General features: G+C 48.6%; 1 protein-coding gene across 1 annotated transcript in view; it reads right to left on the bottom strand.

The window, feature by feature from the left end:
- The window catches only part of CUZD1 (CUB and zona pellucida like domains 1), a 119511-nt gene that overhangs the window by 77288 nt on the left and 24002 nt on the right, over window positions 1-18221 (bottom strand). Inside the window, exons 5-6 of the mRNA XM_069612117.1 lie at window positions 15297-15308; window positions 13545-13717 (exon numbers count right to left, since the gene is read on the bottom strand). Coding sequence (XP_069468218.1) covers window positions 13545-13717; window positions 15297-15308 — 185 coding nt within the window. The remainder of the gene's footprint in view (window positions 1-13544; window positions 13718-15296; window positions 15309-18221) is intronic.

Here is an 18221-nt window from a genome sequence, read left to right as displayed (position 1 = left end):
AAGAATTCCTTCAGACAGGGGATAATAGAGATCTGACTCAATAAAAGGTACGCATTATTCAACGGGGAGCTAACGCACCGTTACCGTCCCTAGGACAATTCAAGAGAGCATTATCACAGAGTGGGAAAATGACACGACCATCCATGTGCTCAGAAGCCCTATCAGCGGGAAATGCCTGCTCAGCTATAGAACGGCAAAGGAACTAGGCCTGATAGATGTCCACTATTGAGAAAATGAAGTGGTCCGGTGCAGCAAGGGCCCCACAGTCAAAGGAAGCCTAGCCCACATGACCGGGTCGACCATCGAGAAGGAAGTCATCAGGAGAGCATTCCACAACCTATTCCAAGGACCAGGGAATCTGATAAAAGCTTTGTATTTCCCTAATTTTCTTACCTCATTGGTTCAGACTTTTGTGCTCAGCGTCTCTGCCTGTGCTGTGTGTTTGTAGCGGCTCGCTAGCCAGGCTCCACGCATGGTGGTGGCTTTCCTCTCTAACGGACTAGCAGTCTATGGTCATGAGGTGGTGAAGGCCTCCCCCATCCCCGGGTGGAGATGGGTATGGTTGAAGGGTTTGCTCTTAGGTTGCCATGGGTGTGCCTACCCTTGCCTCCCCCATCCCTTTGTGCGGGGTCCACACCGCCCGTGAGGAGGGCACTTTAGGGCCTCCAGGGGTGCCAGTTAATTGGGTAAGGCTCCTCCCTCTGCAGCTATAGTGTGTGTCCCTGGGGTGATGTTTATAGTGGGGTTATTGTTTGGGGGTGGGTCTTTTTCAGTGTCCCTCCCTGGCATCTTCCTTCCATGTGTGCTTGCTGCGGTGTGTTCTGTTTCCAGTGGTGTCTTTGTCATTCCTAGTCGCTCCCGTTTTCTGAATTTTTGGTGATCCTCCGTATTGCATATTTCTTTCGGGAGGGTGTTCCAAGTATTTACTGCCAGGTGGGAGAAAGATGACCCCCCCCAAGTTATTTTCTTGTGTATGGTTTTGGTTCCAGGCAAACGTTGTTGCTTGATTTAAGTGGTCTTGTTGGTCGGTAGATTGTTTTTTTCTTTTATAAGAATTCTGCTCCTTGTTCATGGACTGCTCTGTGCACTATGCTCCTTGTTTTGAACGTGATTCGTTGTTTGATCGGCAGCCAATGTAGCATTTTTAGTGGTGGGGTGGTGTGTTCCCTTCACGGTAGTCTGAGGAGAAGTCTGGCCACTGCATTTTGGATACGTTGCAGTTTCTATAGCAGGAGTTCCGGCATTTCGAGGTATAGGCTATTGGAAAAGTCTATTTTGGACATGATGAGAGAGATGATGAGTGTTTAATGGGTGAAGGGGAGGACAGGTAGGATCCTTTTTACTGTGTGCAGGAGGAAGGAGGAAGAAGCATTTCTTGCAGTGTGCTGGTAATCAGAGAGAAGGAAAGTAAGTGTTAAGACACATTTGTGCCAATGGCTGTGACAATACGAAGGGTTGCCATTGGCATGCAGGATGGGAGAGGTGGGATGTGGATGGAGGTCCACACTTGATTACCATGGGAGCTCATCAGAAGGCTGAACAGCCTTGGCTCTTGGTAGAGAGGTAGATGTTGGGGAAGACTAGGGGTGTGGGTTTATTTATAAACATTTGTATAGCGCACAGCAGCCCTGAAGCATCGTGGCACTGTTACAGATGAGCATAGCTGGTTACAGACATATAACTGTTTACAGAAACAAGCATACTAGAATACATGACAGTGTGTTAGGCAATACACACTTAGTTACAGACAATACGTAGGCAATGTAGCAATCAGACAAGCAGGAGGGGGGAGTGTTAGTTGAACAGAGTGGTTTTAAGGCCATAGCGGAAAACTGTGAGGAATGTCTCAGCTCTGAGGGCGTTGGGCAAGGCATTCCAAAGTTGAGGTGCTAAATGAGGAAAGCCAATCCCTCCTGCTTTGGACCTTTTGACGGTCGGGATGCGCAGTTGGTTGGAGTAGTGAGATCACTTGGGACGGGAGGAGGTATCTCTGATGATGGTTTTGGAGAGGTGGGGGGTGCAGCAAGGCTAAGGCATTTATGTGTTAAGGTAAGAGTCTTGAATGTGATTCTTTCCTTAACGGAGAGCCAGTGGGCAGGCCGTCTAGACTGTGTGATGTGGTCTCCTTTGGGGATGTTCAGTGCTGCTCTGAGCGCATTATTCTGGACTGATTGGAGCTGGTTTAGGTTTTTGACTGAGGTGCCTGCAAGAAGAGCGTTGCAGTAATCTAGTTTGGTGCCAATAGTGACTTGGGCGATGGAGAGGCAGTTTTGGTTGGAAAGGAATGGTTTGATGGCGCTTATTAATTTAGGGGTGTGAGCCTAGGCCGAGGCTATGGCACTGACCTGTCGGGTCATAGACAGGGTGGAATCTAGATAGATTCCAAGGGTTTCACTGATGAGGAGACGGGATGATAGTATTGTCGATGATGAAGTTGGAGGAGTTGTGGTTAAGTTTAGCCAGTATTTCTTTGGGACCCATGAGAAAGATCTCAGTGTTATCTCTGTTAAGGCATAGACCATTGGCCGTCATCCAAGCTTGGATGGTGGAGTATATTTGGAGAAGGGCTGCAGAGTCGTGGTCGTACGAGCCAGTGAGAGGGAGGAGAACTTGTGTATCATCGGCATAGTTGGTGTAGGCTATGCCGATGGAGTCCAGTTTGTTGAAAAGGGGCTTGGTAAACAGGTTATATTGGGTTGGCGCAGTGCACGAACCCTGGGGAAAACTGCAGTGGATGGTGGTGGGATCTGCGTTTGCCAGGTCTGAGAAGACTTTCATGGCTTTACCTTCTAGGAAGGAGGTTATCCAAGAGGAGGCATGTTTAGAAAAGTGGGCTGCATTGGTGAGGTGTGACGAAAGAATTGTGTATTCTACGAGGTGAAATGCAGCTGACAGGTCCAGTAGCAATAGGAGGGCTGGTTTGCCTTTATTCATTATCTCGGTTGTTTGGTTTTTCAAGTCTAGGTGGGTGGTTTCGGTGTCATGACCTTTGCGGAATCCAGATTGCCTTTTGCATAGAATGGCGTTGGATTCAAGGAAGTGTTGGATCTGATTGTGGGCAGCTTTAGCTACGATTTTAAGAAAGAATGGGACGGTGGTAATGGTGGTAATGGGGCCGTAGTTATTGGGGGATGATGGATCAAGGGAGGGCTTTTTAAGAAGGGGCGGACCCAGGCTTCTTTAAGGCTGGACGGGACAGTAGCTGTGGTAAATGAGACATTAATGAAAGCTGTGATGAGAGGAGCCAGGGAGTTATCGCAGTCTTTGATGATTTTGTGGGGCAGATGTCACCATTACACGTGGATGGTTTAATGTGTTTGAGGATATATATCTATGTATTCTGTGTCTGAAACGTATCTAAATGAGAAGAGGGGGTGGGAATCTTGTGCAGAGGAGTGCTAGGCATGGCATGGCAGTCAGATTTAGGTAGGGCATTGCGTTGTGTTTGAATTCTTTCTTGGAGTAGAGTCATTTTGTTTAGTAGAGCTGCCTGTATGCTGGAGCACCCGGCAGCATCTTTTGTAATTTCATCAGGGGTGGTGGGTGGAGTGGTAAGATCTTTAAAGATGGAGAATAGTTCCTTGGATTTAGAGTTGGCTTTAGAGATGCGTAGGTCAAAGGCGTTAGACTTAGCATGGAATATAGCTTTTTTATATAGTGCTGATATTCTTTTGAAGTCTTGATTGGTGGAATCACAGAGGTTGGATTGCCAATTGGATAAGGCAGTGCGCTTGCTGGTGCCGAGCGCTAGTAGGTCATCTGTGAACCATGAATTTGTGTGCATGGATTTATTTTCTTTTCTAGCTTTACTGAGGGTGTGGGCTTAGATGTCAGCGAGAGTGTGGGGTAATAGCGTGGGCCAGTAGGGAGCAGGAAGTGAAGAGGATAATAGGTTTGGGTAGAGGCCAGAGGCTCATGCTACTGACTCCCCTGTAATGACTGGCTTGGGGAGCTACACCAATCACCATAGAGTAAAGTGGGGGCAGATTGGGGGATACTAAGGATTAGGTGTGTGATAAGGAATGACCAATTAAAGTCCTTCATTCAGCGCCAGCAGGAACATCTAATGGCATGGGGGCATTTTATCAATACTGTAACGCTCACCTGATTCCCGTAGAGGCGCCGGTCTTGACTGGGCGTATACCGTATCTTTAAAGGTGATGTGTAACACACGGCTGGCTCTTTGGGCTGGACCTCTGTGCACTGTATGTCTGACTCGAAGGGTAAGATGTCTGCAGATAGAAAATATTGGATTAAGGAACTGGGTTATTGAATGTCTCTCTCTTCTTCCCTTTTTCTTCTCCTGTAGAACCCCAAAGGTTAACGCTCTCACCTTAGGTAAGTGAACGCCGTGCTCTCCATCTGCCTCGGGGCAGGGTGCTGTAACCAGTTTCTTCACTGGATAAGGGGAGCAGGCCTCTTGACTTCAGAGGACTGCTGTCCGTCGTTTACTGCACGAACGGTAAGTTTCGAGCAATTCTAATGTCTTTAAAGTCTTTAGTAATGATGTTTCTTGTTTTGCAGGGTTCCGGCGATGGCGGATGACGGGCTGAAGTGAGTTGAAGATGGAGCCCGTGTGATGAATAGAAGCGCCTGGAAGCACGTAAGTAAGCGCTTGTTGCCTGCTTCACGATGCGCTCTAACTGTCTTTTTATTTTGCAGGTACAAGTTCGGAGCGGCTGCAGGGTGCCGGAATACCCACTGGGTTAGATGTGGAAAGGAGTAATGGCACGTGAGTATTAAAGTTCCCCAATGTCTTTAAACGCACCTTGTTTTGTCTTTCAGATGCGGGATGCAGCGCCGAAGGCCTCCGGAGGGTGCGAAGAGTTGGTAAGCTTTTGTCTTTCAGATGCCGGAATGCAGTGTGAAGACCTCCGGAGCGCACGAAGAGTAGGTAAGCCTTTGTCTTTCAGATGCCGGAATGCAGCGCGAGGCCTTGGTGACAGCCGATGGACCAGGTAAGTGAAGAGCTGTCACTGAAGACCGTAATGCTAACCTGTTCTTTCTTGTCTTTATAGGTGTTGCTGAAGACTGGATTCAGGATGGTAAGCCTTTTTCCTAAGGCCCAGGATCAGATGCAGAAGACACGATGAGCGTTCTACTGCAGAGGATGCAGAATAACGCAAAGCACGATTCATCCATCGGGTGTGGTTTAAATAGCCTCCTGTAGTGCTTAGGTGTCTCCTTCCACAGCCACGCCTAGGTAAGAAAAGAGTTCCTGCTTTCCAGAAGAGTTCCAGTGTTCTGAATCTAGGGAGTGGCTCCTGCCCCACCCAACAGGAAAAGTAGTTCCAAACAGAAGAGGATCAGAGGCTCAACTGGCAGGCAAGTAAGCAGCATGGTCTGCTGCAGGTAAGTCCACCCAAGCATTATGAGCCCGGCGCTTCCAGCGCTGGGACTGGGCATATTTATGAGCCTGGTGCCACTGGCGCCAGGACTGGGTCCAAAAGGTCCCAATTGGGACTGGTTGGCACTCGGAACCTGGGTTATGGATCTGCTTCCAAGGGAGTTGGGAAAACCCTGACCTTTTGGAAGCAGAGATCATGACAGTATCCCCCCTCAAGGCCCCTCCCAAACCGGGCTTCTCCGGGGGTTTTGGCTTGTCAGGAAATGTTCGGTGAAATCTTTTGATTAGGCGAGGAGCGTGGACATATTCAGCAGGTTCCCAAGATCTCTCTTGGGGGCCGTAGCCTTTCCAGTCAATTAGGTAAAATAGTTTAGATTTGGATATCTTGGAGTCCAGAATGCTTTTGACTTCAAATTCGAGTTCTCCATCAACTAGGATAGGTTTTGGAGATTTAGTTAGTCGGGTTTGAGGTTGCACGGGTTTTAATAGAGAGACGTGGAAGACCGGATGTATCTTCATGTGCGGGGGCAAGTCCAACTTGACCGCTACTGGGTTTACTATGGTAGTGATGGAATAGGGACCAAGGTATCTTGGGTTGAATGTGCGTGGCCCTTTTAGAGGTAGATATTTGGTGGATAACCAGACTTGATCCCCTACTTGATATTGAGGGGCTTCCTTCCGATGTTGATCTGCTCCTTTCTTGTATTGTTCTTTAGCCCTTTGAAGGTGAGAAACAGCTTCCTTAAAGGCTTGGGTGATTGTAGAATGCAGGTAGTCTACTGCTGGTGTTTCAAGATCTTGGAGGGGATCCAACTCTGAGGTTCGAGGGTGACTGCCGTACAAAAGAAAAAACGGGGTTTTCCCAGTTCCCGAATGGACAGAGTTATTGTAGGCATATTCGGCTATCCAAAGGATGTCTTTCCAAGTTTTTTCAGTTTGTTGCAGCATGCAGCGTAAATACTGTTCCAGAGTTTGATTGGTCCTCTCGGTTTGTCCGTCGGTCTGAGGGTGGTGACTGGTCGATAGTCTCACATCAATTTGAGCCGACCGACAGCAACTTCGCCAAAAATGAGAAATAAATTGACTACCTCGATCCGAAATTAGAACCGAAGGAAAACCGTGCAGTCGGACGATGTTTTCGAGAAATTCTCGGGTCAGAGTTGCTGCTGTTGGCAAGCCTTTGAGCGGAATGAAATGCGCCATCTTGGAGAATAAGTCCACGATTACTAGAATCGTATTGTATCCGGAGCATGGAGGTAGATCGGTGATGAAGTCCATAGAAAGCGTATGCCAAGGGCGAGGTGGGATGTCAATAGGGCGTAAGAGGCCTGCTGGTCTTTCCTTTTGACTCTTGTTTTGGGCGCATACTCCACAGGACATTATAAAGTCTCTGATATCTTTTTTCCAAGACGGCCACCAGAAGTAGCGCTTGATCTTTTCTGAGGTCTTGGCCATACCGGGATGTCCTTCCATTAAAGAATCGTGATAACAAGAGATTACTTTTTTCTGTAAATCTGTGCTGGGTAGGTATAATCATTCTTGGAAATACAATAAGTTGTCCTTTACTGCAAAGTCCTTTCCCTGCAGATGCCAATTCTGTATGTCTGCTGGAGTTACAAGTTGCCTGGCTTTATCCTTAACTTCCTCTATGGATTCTGTGGCGATTACACCCAGAATTCTTTGTTCGGGAATGATTGGTACAGGTTTAGGGTTGATCAAGTGTTCTTCCACTCCCATCCGAGAAAAGGCATCAGCTTTACCGTTCTTTGTACCAGGTCGATAGGTAATTATGAAGTCAAACTCGGCAAAGAATAATGTCCAACGGAGTTGTCTAGAGGATTGGGCTTTTGCGGTTTTCAAATATTGCAGGTTTCGGTGATCCGTAATCACAGTAACGGTGTGTCGGGCCCCCAGCAGATAATGCCGCCAAGCCTTAAAGGCAGACTTGATAGCCAGAAGTTCCTTGTCAGTAATCGTGTAATTGATTTCAGGAGGCGAGAATTTGCGGGACCAAAATGCCACGGGATGCAACTGATTGGTTACCGGGTCCTTTTGTGATAGAACTGCCCCCATGGCAAGGCTTGAAGCATCAGTTTCCACGATGTAGGGGAGTTCGGGGTGAGGGTGTTTTAAGATTGGTGCAGAGATAAATTTAGTCTTCAAATCCTGGAAAGCTTGTTCCGCCTCGGTAGACCATTCAAAACGTTTGTTTTTCTTTAACAAGGCAGTGATGGGCTGGACTATTCGAGAGAATTCGGGGATAAACCTGCGGTAAAAGTTAGCGAAGCCTAACATGCTTTGCACACCTTTTACGGAGGATGGTGATGGCCATTTGAGAACTGCATCGACCTTCTTTGAATCCATACGCACTCCGCCAGGTGATAATATGAATCCCAAGAATTCAACTTCAGTCACGTTGAAAACACATTTTTCCAACTTAGCGAAAAGTTTGTGTTGACGCAATCTTTCGAGGACCATTTTCACGTGTTTCCGATGTTCAGATTCCGATGAAGAATAAACGAGGATGTCGTCAATGTAAACAACAACACACACATCTATGAGCTCTCTGAGGACATCGTTCATAAAATATTGAAAGGCGGCCGGGGCATTGCAAAGTCCGAAGGGCATGACCTGATATTCAAATAGCCCATACTTGGTGCGGAAGGCCGTCTTCCATTCATCACCCTCTTTTACTCGTACCAAGTGGTAAGCTCCTCTAAGATCCAGCTTTGTATATATGCATGCTTTTCTGACTTTGTCCAGGAGTTCAGGGATCAAAGGTAACGGATATCTATTCTTAACGGTGATCTGGTTCAGGGAGCGATAATCTATACAAGTTCTAAGGTCTCCTTCCTTTTTTGGAACGAAGAACAAAGCTGAAGAAGCAGGGGACTTGGAAGGACGAATAAACCCATTTGCCAGGTATTGATCCAGGTATTGTCGAAGGTGAAGGTTCTCAGGCTCGGTGAGGGCATAAATTCTACTACAAGGAGGAGTAGATCCAGGTATCAGGTCTATCTGGCAGTCATAAGACCTATGAGGAGGTAGAGAGTTAGCCTGATCCTTCCGGAAAACATCTTGGTATTCTAGGTATTCGGGAGGTAACTGGGGAGTCTCTGAAGAAATTGCTGCCAGTGCAACACCAGGTGGAGGGTGACAAGTAGAGACACATTCTGGAAACTGGACCGTTCTTGCTCGCCAATCGATCAGAGGATTGTGTTTCTCTAACCAAGGTATTCCTAGAATAATCTGAAACTGAGGGGCCTTGATCACATCGAACACGATCTTCTCATGGTGTCCATCTTGACTTACTAGCGTCACCTCTTGAGTGGTATGCGTTACTGGCCCGGAGGCTATCTCCGTACCATCCACCGTAGTAATGACGTCCTTTACAGCCTTGGGACAAAGAGTTAGATTCATCCTCAAAACCATTTCATGATCCACATAATTGCCGATGGCACCGCTGTCGACGTAAGCTTCAATTGCATGTAATCGATCCGGATTATCAGGGCTAATGAGGACCATAGGTATCACGAAATGCGAGGTCACGGAACTGGTTTTCACGCTCGGCAAGAGGACCTCTATTCTTGTCGGGCGAGGTCGTTTCCCTGCTCAGAGTTTGTAACTTTGGTAACTGCAGCTCCTACTGCCTTCTTGGCAGGTTTCACCGGACAGTCTCGAAGAAAGTGCCCTGAGTTTCCGCAATAGAGGCATAATTGCAACTGTTTTCTCCTTTCCCGCTCCTTTTGTGTTAGAGGACCTTTCAGACCCCCTATTTGCATGGGTTCCCCGGGGTCTACTCCTTTGGAAGGAGTTGGCGGTTTGGAAAATACTCGAGCATCAAACTTGGAACGATCGGCCTTCCTGTTCTGCAGTCTGTGATCTATTTGAACGACTAAGTCTATATAGTCCGAACAATCTTGTGGGGGATTCACTACTTGGGCTAACACATCTTTGAGCTCTCCACGTAGACCTCTATAAAACAGCGTAATCCTTTTGTCCTCAGGCCATTGAGTTTCCACTATCAGTCTGTTGAAAGACGCAATATAAGCCAAAAGGTCTTGATTACCTTGTCGCAACGAAAGAAGCTCATTGTCCAAGGCCTGCCCCTGTGAATGTCTTGCGAACAGTTTTTCCATACTGAGCTGAAAAGCTTGAAAATCATGGAGGACCGGATCATCTTGATTTACTAGAGGGATCGACCAGTCTGCCGCATTGCCACTAAGGTACGAAAGCACGAAAGCTACTTTAGCTTGATCAGTTGGAAAGGCTGCTGGCCGGCATAAGAAATGCAACCGGCACTGATTGATAAATACTGCAAACCTCTTTGGGTCACCAGAAAATCGTTCGGGCGGAGCCAGAGGTACATTCCCAGGTAGGTTGATCTTCACTGGATTCATAGAGGATGTAGAAGGAAGATTTCCCCCAGATGCGGGTAATGGGGTCTGTCCGGCTTGTGACTGTAGCAATTGTCTAGCGAGATCATCTGTTCGCTCCTTGGAAATAATCAGTTCCCTTCTTAGAGCGTTCGTTTCCTGACGGGCTGCATGCACTTCTGCCCTTAGTTCCCCAAGTAACTGGGCTAGCTGGTCGGTATCCGAGGTTTCCATAGCGCCTGGACGGGAGTTTTGTGGTAGGCTTTGCGTTCTGTAACGCTCACCTGATTCCCGTAGAGGCGCCGGTCTTGACTGGGCGTATACCGTATCTTCAAAGGTGATGTGTAACACACGGCTGGCTCTTTGGGCTGGACCTCTGTGCACTGTATGTCTGACTCGAAGGGTAAGATGTCTGCAGATAGAAAATATGGGATTAAGGAACTGGGTTATTGAATGTCTCTCTCTTCTTCCCTTTTTCTTCTCCTGTAGAACCCCAAAGGTTAACGCTCTCACCTTAGGTAAGTGAACGCCGTGCTCTCCATCTGCCTCGGGGCAGGGTGCTGTAACCAGTTTCTTCACTGGATAAGGGGAGCAGGCCTCTTGACTTCAGAGGACTGCTGTCTGTCGTTTACTGCACGAACGGTAAGTTTTGAGTAATTCTAATGTCTTTAAAGTCTTTAGTAATGATGTTTCTTGTTTTGCAGGGTTCCGGCGATGGCGGATGACGGGCTGAAGTGAGTTGAAGATGGAGCCCGTGTGATGAATAGAAGCGCCTGGAAGCACGTAAGTAAGCGCTTGTTGCCTGCTTCACGATGCGCTCTAACTGTCTTTTTATTTTGCAGGTACAAGTTCGGAGCGGCTGCAGGGTGCCGGAATACCCACTGGGTTAGATGTGGAAAGGAGTAATGGCACGTGAGTATTAAAGTTCCCCAATGTCTTTAAACGCACCTTGTTTTGTCTTTCAGATGCGGGATAGAGCGCCGAAGGCCTCCGGAGGGTGCGAAGAGTTGGTAAGCTTTTGTCTTTCAGATGCCGGAATGCAGTGTGAAGACCTCCGGAGCGCACGAAGAGTAGGTAAGCCTTTGTCTTTCAGATGCCGGAATGCAGCACGAGGCCTTGGTGACAGCCGATGGACCAGGTAAGTGAAGAGCTGTCACTGAAGACCGTAATGCTAACCTGTTCTTTCTTGTCTTTATAGGTGTTGCTGAAGACTGGATTCAGGATGGTAAGCCTTTTTCCTTAGGCCCAGGATCAGATGCAGAAGACACGATGAGCGTTCTGCTGCAGAGGTTGCAGAATAACGCAAAGCAAGATTCATCCATCGGGTGTGGTTTAAATAGCCTCCTGTAGTGCTTAGGTGTCTCCTTCCACAGCCACGCCTAGGTAAGAAAAGAGTTCCTGCTTTCCAGAAGAGTTCCAGTGTTCTGAATCTAGGGAGTGGCTCCTGCCCCACCCAACAGGAAAAGTAGTTCCAAACAGAAGAGGATCAGAGGCTCAACTGGCAGGCAAGTAAGCAGCATGGTCTGCTGAAGGTAAGTCCACCCAAGCATTATGAGCCCGGCGCTTCCAGCGCTGGGACTGGGCATATTTATGAGCCTGGTGCCACTGGCGCCAGGACTGGGTCCAAAAGGTCCCAATTGGGACTGGTTGGCACTCGGAACCTGGGTTATGGATCTGCTTCCAAGGGAGTTGGGAAAACCCTGACCTTTTGGAAGCAGAGATCATGACAAATACTTACAGTTCTGGCATGCCTTCTACACCTACTCAAAGGGGTTTGTGAACTCCCACTGAAAGGGTGGGTTAAGGAAGCACACATTGCTAGATAATCTATTTCAGTCTTATATAAGTGTATTTTAAGTACCACTAAAGGCCGACAAAGTTGAAGGAGGCCTGGGAAGCAGACGTGGGAGGAATTAAGAATGGAGATTGGGTGGAGGCTTCATACCCCCCAGGTACTGATCGGTGCTAGACTCCACCTGATACAACCTCAAATAATGCACAGAATATCTTGTTCCCCCGATGGGCTCTTGAAGATGGGGCAGAGCGAAGCTGAGCAATGCCACAGAGCTGACATGGTTCTTGGATGGCAATTAAACTGGAGGACTGTGTTCGCCGGGGCCAATGGAACTGGAGAGACCGATCAATAGAGAGACGCCCTATTACACATGGTTAGATCTGGGGGAAATGGCATGTTTAATATCTCCATAATAATGCTGGTGCCATGGGTAGCGGTGGGCATGGGCAGCACGGCCAGCTGGCATGTCCGTGTGAAGACTTCAGCCTAGTTTGTTGTTTGGTTGTCATGAAAGGCGGCTGTTGGGTAGAGGGGGCACCTGGCTATGATGTGCGGCTACTCTTTACTTTATGCCAAAAGGCTAGCGCTCTTGTTTCCCGGTTGATCATGTAAAAAGGATTGCGGGGTAGACTCCTCTGCAGACGGAACACCTCCCCCCGCGTCATTACCCCATCCCCCTAGAGGAGTGCATCTCATTCCCCACAGGGTTCATGCAAACAGCATCCTTTGCACTCTACTCTCAGTGTTCTCTACAACTACGCTACCAGGCTACTCGGGGCTGATCAGCACTACTCGCCTCTCCTCACAGGTACCATGACTTCTCTGGAGCCAAGCTTTTCCCCGATCTCCCGTCAATCTCCTAGGAGGGTCAATAGAGCATTTGAGGAGCTAAGTGGCCTTTGACCATCACCACAATATTGGATCATAGTCTACCCGCCTCTGGAGTCATGCACTCCTTTGAACACTCTCCTTGTTCCTAGGAACGAATTGCCAAAACTCCTAAAATAAATCTAATTATTGCTGGGTTGGTGGTCAAACTTTTAAAGGTTCACCGCTGCAGTGTGCCCGGCTGCCCCTTCCTTGCCTGGCACTCCAGGATTGTCTCTGCCCTTTCCAGCCCACAACGGTCAAGCGGATGCCTGGTCATCCCTGGAGGAGACTTCAGATGAAGCACCACCTCTCCAACCTCCTTAGGACCCTTTTGGCTTATCACTAAAATGACTCAGTCCTCAACTAGCCCCGCTCTGTGACAGGTGTGAGCACTGAGGTGGAGGTGAACAGGAACTAAAGCTTCCTCTACTCTTGGGTACAATCAGCCCTCATTCCCTTTTTGTTGTACTGAGAACCGTTCCCAGGTGGGAGGCAAAGGGCACTTGTTCTTTTGAGGTTCCCTTACTCTGGGGTGGAACCTTGTCCCGTGCAGGGAATGTTCTAGTGCCACATGTTGCTGCGCTCCCGCAAGCACTGGTTTGCTTCTGCTCACTTGAGTAGCGTCCTTGGTGCATGACACCCACTCCTGCACCCCTTAGTAGCTCCGCGCCTGCAGTGATCAGCGTACCATCATTAACCTGGAATTGCTTCCGCTTGGCTGTGTGTGCAGGCAATGGCTGGGTAGGTGGAGCGGGGGCTTTAGTCTTTGGAATGTCCCTTGGAGGTGTGCATGGTGATAGGTTGGAAATGGGAGGGTGTGTAAACTGCATGCTGTGAGGCGCAATGCCTGAAAGTAATGGCGGCCATTGAAGGCTGTTGGGAAACAGTGGTGGGTGGAATTGGGGGACAGGCAAGATCCAGATATTGCGCTGCAGAGGAAGGGGGTGGCGGCAGGGCAGCAGGGAACATAGTTCCATTACTTTCTTTGGTAGGGTTTGAGCCCTGCGTACGTGTATGGGTAGATTTGCTTCCCATCAGAGGTGGACATTGGTGGTGTATGAATAACAGAGGTTGTCTAGCTGGGAGGGGGCCCCAGTTGAGATGAGACTCCTCCCATTCTACCTGGATCTGGCTTGTAAGTGTGTTCTCTTCTTACCTGTTTGAGGGTCCCGCAGCTGCTAAACGGGACCTGGAACTCCACAGGGTTGGAGGTGTTGGTCCGGCAGGAGGGATCCAGCAGAGCGAGGTCCTTCACACTGTAGCCAAGCCACTGCAGGTACGACTGCTTGATGACAACGGACATGAAATCAGAGGCGCAGGACAGGGTGACTGCAGAGAGAGAGAGAGAGGGAGAAAGGAAGAAGTGTTGGTCCTCTTCCAGGACTTGAGTGGCCCAAGGAACAGTTTTACAATCTCACAAACCGCAAACACTGCGCATGGCCGCCTACTAGCCTGCCCACACCAATGCTTCAAAAACAGCTCAGGTGTGCAGAGATTACAGCGAAAGACACAGAGGGGGTGAGGGGTGTCCAAAGTTAGGGGGTGGCTTTGTCAACAGAGTGGACCATCTCTTGGTTGCTACTTCTAACCCTTCCAGTTGGTTCAACATCTGCCCTTCCGCTTTGCTGGTTTCCTCAGGTTTCAACAAGAAACAATGAACACATATGCACTCCTATTGTTGTCCTGGAGAAACCTATTTGTTGGTTTTAAGATTGGAAGTGAGGTGCTGAGGAGTGTAACACAACCTTGACACGAGGTTGTGGGTTTGGAAAAACTGGAAGAGGGAGGGTAACCACAAGATGTGGGCCCCTCGCGTCCCCGCCACACTCTAGCTACTGTCACTGACAGTCAATATGTATTGTTCTCTAGATATATATGTTCATCATCATCTAGACATACCGCTATGTCAAAAGCTTTGTAAATGATTCAATTATCGGCATTACCAAAGAGATTTATTCACATAAACTTTAGTGGACATCTCTTATTAACATACATATATTTTGCAAACAATAAATGCCATCCATAGTCACATGTGTCTACACGAGACATGCTGTGACCGGGCACAGTGCCAAGGACTGGGGCATCAGGTGTGGCCATGCAGGTCCTGCAGGTCATGCTTGGCATCCAGAGTCATATGTGTCTACACGAGACATGCTGTGACCGGGCACATTGCCAGGGACTGGGGCATCAGGTGTGGCCATGCAGGTCCTGCAGGTCATGCTTGGCATCCAGAGTCATATGTGTCTACACGAGACATGCTGTGACCGGGCACATTGCCAAGGACTGGGGCATCAGGTGTGGCCATGCAGGTCCTGCAGGTCATGCTTGGCATCCATAGTCACATGTGTCTACACGAGACATGCTGTGACCGGGCACATTGCCAAGGACTGGGGCATCAGGTGTGGCCATGCAGGTCCTGCAGGTCATGCTTGGCATCCAGAGTCATATGTGTCTACACGAGACATGCTGTGACCGGGCACATTGCCAAGGACTGGGGCATCAGGTGTGGCCATGCAGGTCCTGCAGGTCATGCTTGGAACATACTGAAGAAGCAAGGCGTGCATTGCTTTGGTGCTCTGCGCTGGCAAACCCAAGGGACCTGGCTATCACACAGAATCTTGAGACTGTCAGAGAGGCCTGTGAGCTCGCTAAGGACACCACGAGACAGGCGCAAGCTTCGCCGTAGCCTCATGCCTCCAGGGGGTGCAGAACTAGAGGGAAAACCAACTGATCTGTAAGGTTCGCAGCTATTGATTTATTATTGTGTTGATACACATTCATTGTGTTATTTGTATAAAATGGATATGTTATGAACACGTGGCCTCGTACATTGGGTGTATATTTTAGGAGTGTATCATTTGAAGAACAGCACATTTGTAACTGTGCACCAAGTCGTTATCTTCGGTACATGAGTTTGTGTCTACTTTATAATTCAGGTATTAGACTCCGTCTTATTGTGGTGCTTTGATGTGTGATGCTTGCATCGATTTGCATCCGATGAAACACTGACGTCACGTCTTGGGCGTCTCTTGGAAGGAGGGGCTCAGAACATCTGTGATTTGGATATCAGCGCTCTATAATGCTGGCAAAAGAAGAAGGCTGGGGTAGAAGGGAAAAGGGGTTCGGGGGGAGTGGACAGGGTGCGAAGGGAAGGCATGTGGGAAGAATTAAGAGGGTGATGGAAAGTGGGCATGAAAGATAGAAAGAAGGAAATAATGGCTGGGGGTGCCCGGTAAAGAGAGCGAGGAGTGCACGAGGAAAGAAGGAGGGCGAAGGGAGTAAATGAAGAAATAAAAATAGGCCGAGAAACAGAGGTTAAGAAAAGAAATCCAACAGCGTGGGAGGAATTCTGAGAAGAAAGACAGTTCAGAAGAATGTTACCGATAAGAGACCGCAAGAGAGAGCCAGAACAGGTCAAACTAGAACTTGTGAAACCGTGAGCAAAGGCTTGGATTCGATGTTATTATTTTGCGAATGTAGTGCTCCCGCCACTGGAAGGCTAAGAGTCTAAGATGGGAAAGAGGGAGAGTGGGTCAGGAAACAAGAGGAGTAGTTGGGTTCATTCTAAATTTAGAGCGCTATACTGTAACATGTGCATTTAGGCGCTGGATAACAGGACTCAGAGGAGGAAAGGTTACCCTATAAACACAGAAGAGAAAAGTTTCCAGTGGAAAATGCTGATCAGCCTTAAGTGAAGCAGAGGTATAGGCCCAAAGACAATCCCAGGACCCCCCTTGTTTCTGCATATTAAGTATCTTTGGGTTTTCACCCTAAGTTACTAGGGTAATCCAGACGTGAACCCCTTGCTCACTGTTCTTAGAGAGGCACAGCTCCACCTCACTGATGAGGCCCAACCAGGCCGAAACACGTGTCTGGGGTTGATGTTGGTGCTCTTGTTCGGAAGAGAATTGCCTGGCATTTTGGTGCTGGACTGCCCATGTGGGCGGGCCAAAGACTGATATCTCGTGGACATTTCTCTTCTGTGAAAGGACAGTGAGCTAAAGACTCTGGTTGAGACTCTAACCCGGATAAAGGCCGGTATAGAGACACTTCCAGAAAACCCCCTTGTTTCTGCATTGTCAAATTTACAACCTTCAAGAAAGAAAGGCCAACATTATTAGGTGGGTTTTTGGCCTCTGTCTGCTGATTTCTACAGACAGGAAGTGAAGCGGAAGAGACTTCCTGAGAGGAAAACCTTGCGTGCGCAGACTCCTTGTGGCTGCATATTCCAGAAAGAGTGCATGTGAGGCCAACTGGGTCAAAGGTAGCTTCATTCAAGGGGTGGCCAGTGGCATCACGCTCATCTCTCTAGGACAGACCTAGACCTACCCCTCTGCTACCTGGATACTCTCTTGGTAAATCTGCATGGTACCCATTGTGTGTGAATCCTTCATCTGTAGGGTGTGGTGGCACTGGATGAATACATGGTACTAGCGGTGCCCGCGCGAGCGCATGCTCATCTAGTGCTCGGATTCTTTCTCTCTGTCTCTCTATTTGTGGGTGATAGTTAGAGCCTACCCAGTCGTTGCTGAAAGAAGCGTACATCTCGTGAGAAATGACTGAGTCTCCCTGAGGACAATGTGTTTATCGATGGACTGAGGTCCTCTCTGGTTGTCAGGGAGAGGATTTGTTTATATCAATGCCTTTGGCAATCCCTGGAGCTTCACGCCTAGCGCTCACACCCAAAAAGAATAAAAAACATATCTGTTTAACCAAATACTGAGGAAATACGGTAATCTTGGTCAAATTGCAATTTTTCTTTTCGATCTCCTATAAGATAAGCCCAGCCTTCACCTGGTGATGGAATCTTGGAAAACTCGAAAATGATGAACATTTTAATAATTATTTAAATTGAAAATTCTTGTAAAAAAATATTTTTAGATTTGTATTGTGAAATATGTATGATATGATACTGTTGTATAGCGCTAAACGGCTTCTCTGAAGAGAGATTCTCGCTTCACCAAATCTCAACAGTGAGACAATCCGACTTCTGGACCCGGAGGAATGTTCATGAGGCCGCAAGCTTCATCAATAGGGATTAAAACATGCAAGCTTCATACAATATGCCTCCCACGGTGCTTCTGTTTCCGGTCCGTCCTCAGACGTGTATCCGGCTGTAACCGGATACCCCGAGTTGGAGGCCTGTGTAGATTTGATTGAAGAAGGCGACGGCCTACCCTTGTGTGGCGGCCCGCCACTAGTGGCCACGGCGGGCCGCTCCAGATGCCGGGATCACCCGGCTTACCAATGATGCTAGGGGCGTGCAGAATACGACTAGCAGGGGACACCCTGGAGCACCCTGATCGATGGACACGTTACAGTGACTGGGGACACCCAGCAGATAGCAGCCTTGGCGCCGGGGGCACACAGGCCGGTGCGGCAGCAACAGGCCGTGGTCACGCGGAGAACAAAGACAAAAGAACCACGCAGACATGGAGTGGCCACTTCCTGGGGCTCTGCTGCAGTGCCGCTCACGTGCCAGCAGAGCCCCTTTAATTCAGACGAGTCGTGACAAAGTCAGGACTCATTCCCTTAAAGGGGCCATTCGCCCACAGTTAAGTGGGCCATACACAACACTCCTCCTTTATTATAGCAAAACCAAACAAAGCATAACATCACGACCCTCTAGCCGGGCCCATAAATGTGGTAAATTCCAGTCCGCACACCCAGGGGAGGCCCAGTGACCGACGCTGGGATCAGAAAATGCCTGGATCACACTGAGCGCTTGAGCTGCTGCAGGACAGGAAGAACACGTTCTCTTCATCTTCGTCCTCTGCATAGTTGTAGAGTCTCCTCCTTTGCTACTCTGCCAACTGGACTGCCGCCACTTTGG

Source organism: Ambystoma mexicanum, chromosome 8 (genome assembly GCF_040938575.1).
Source record: "Ambystoma mexicanum isolate Mex_15411 chromosome 8, UKY_AmexF1_1, whole genome shotgun sequence".
Taxonomy (NCBI): Eukaryota; Metazoa; Chordata; class Amphibia; order Caudata; family Ambystomatidae; genus Ambystoma; species Ambystoma mexicanum.
The sequence above is the reverse complement of the archived record's forward strand: the minus strand, read 5'-3'. Positions and strand labels throughout refer to the sequence as shown.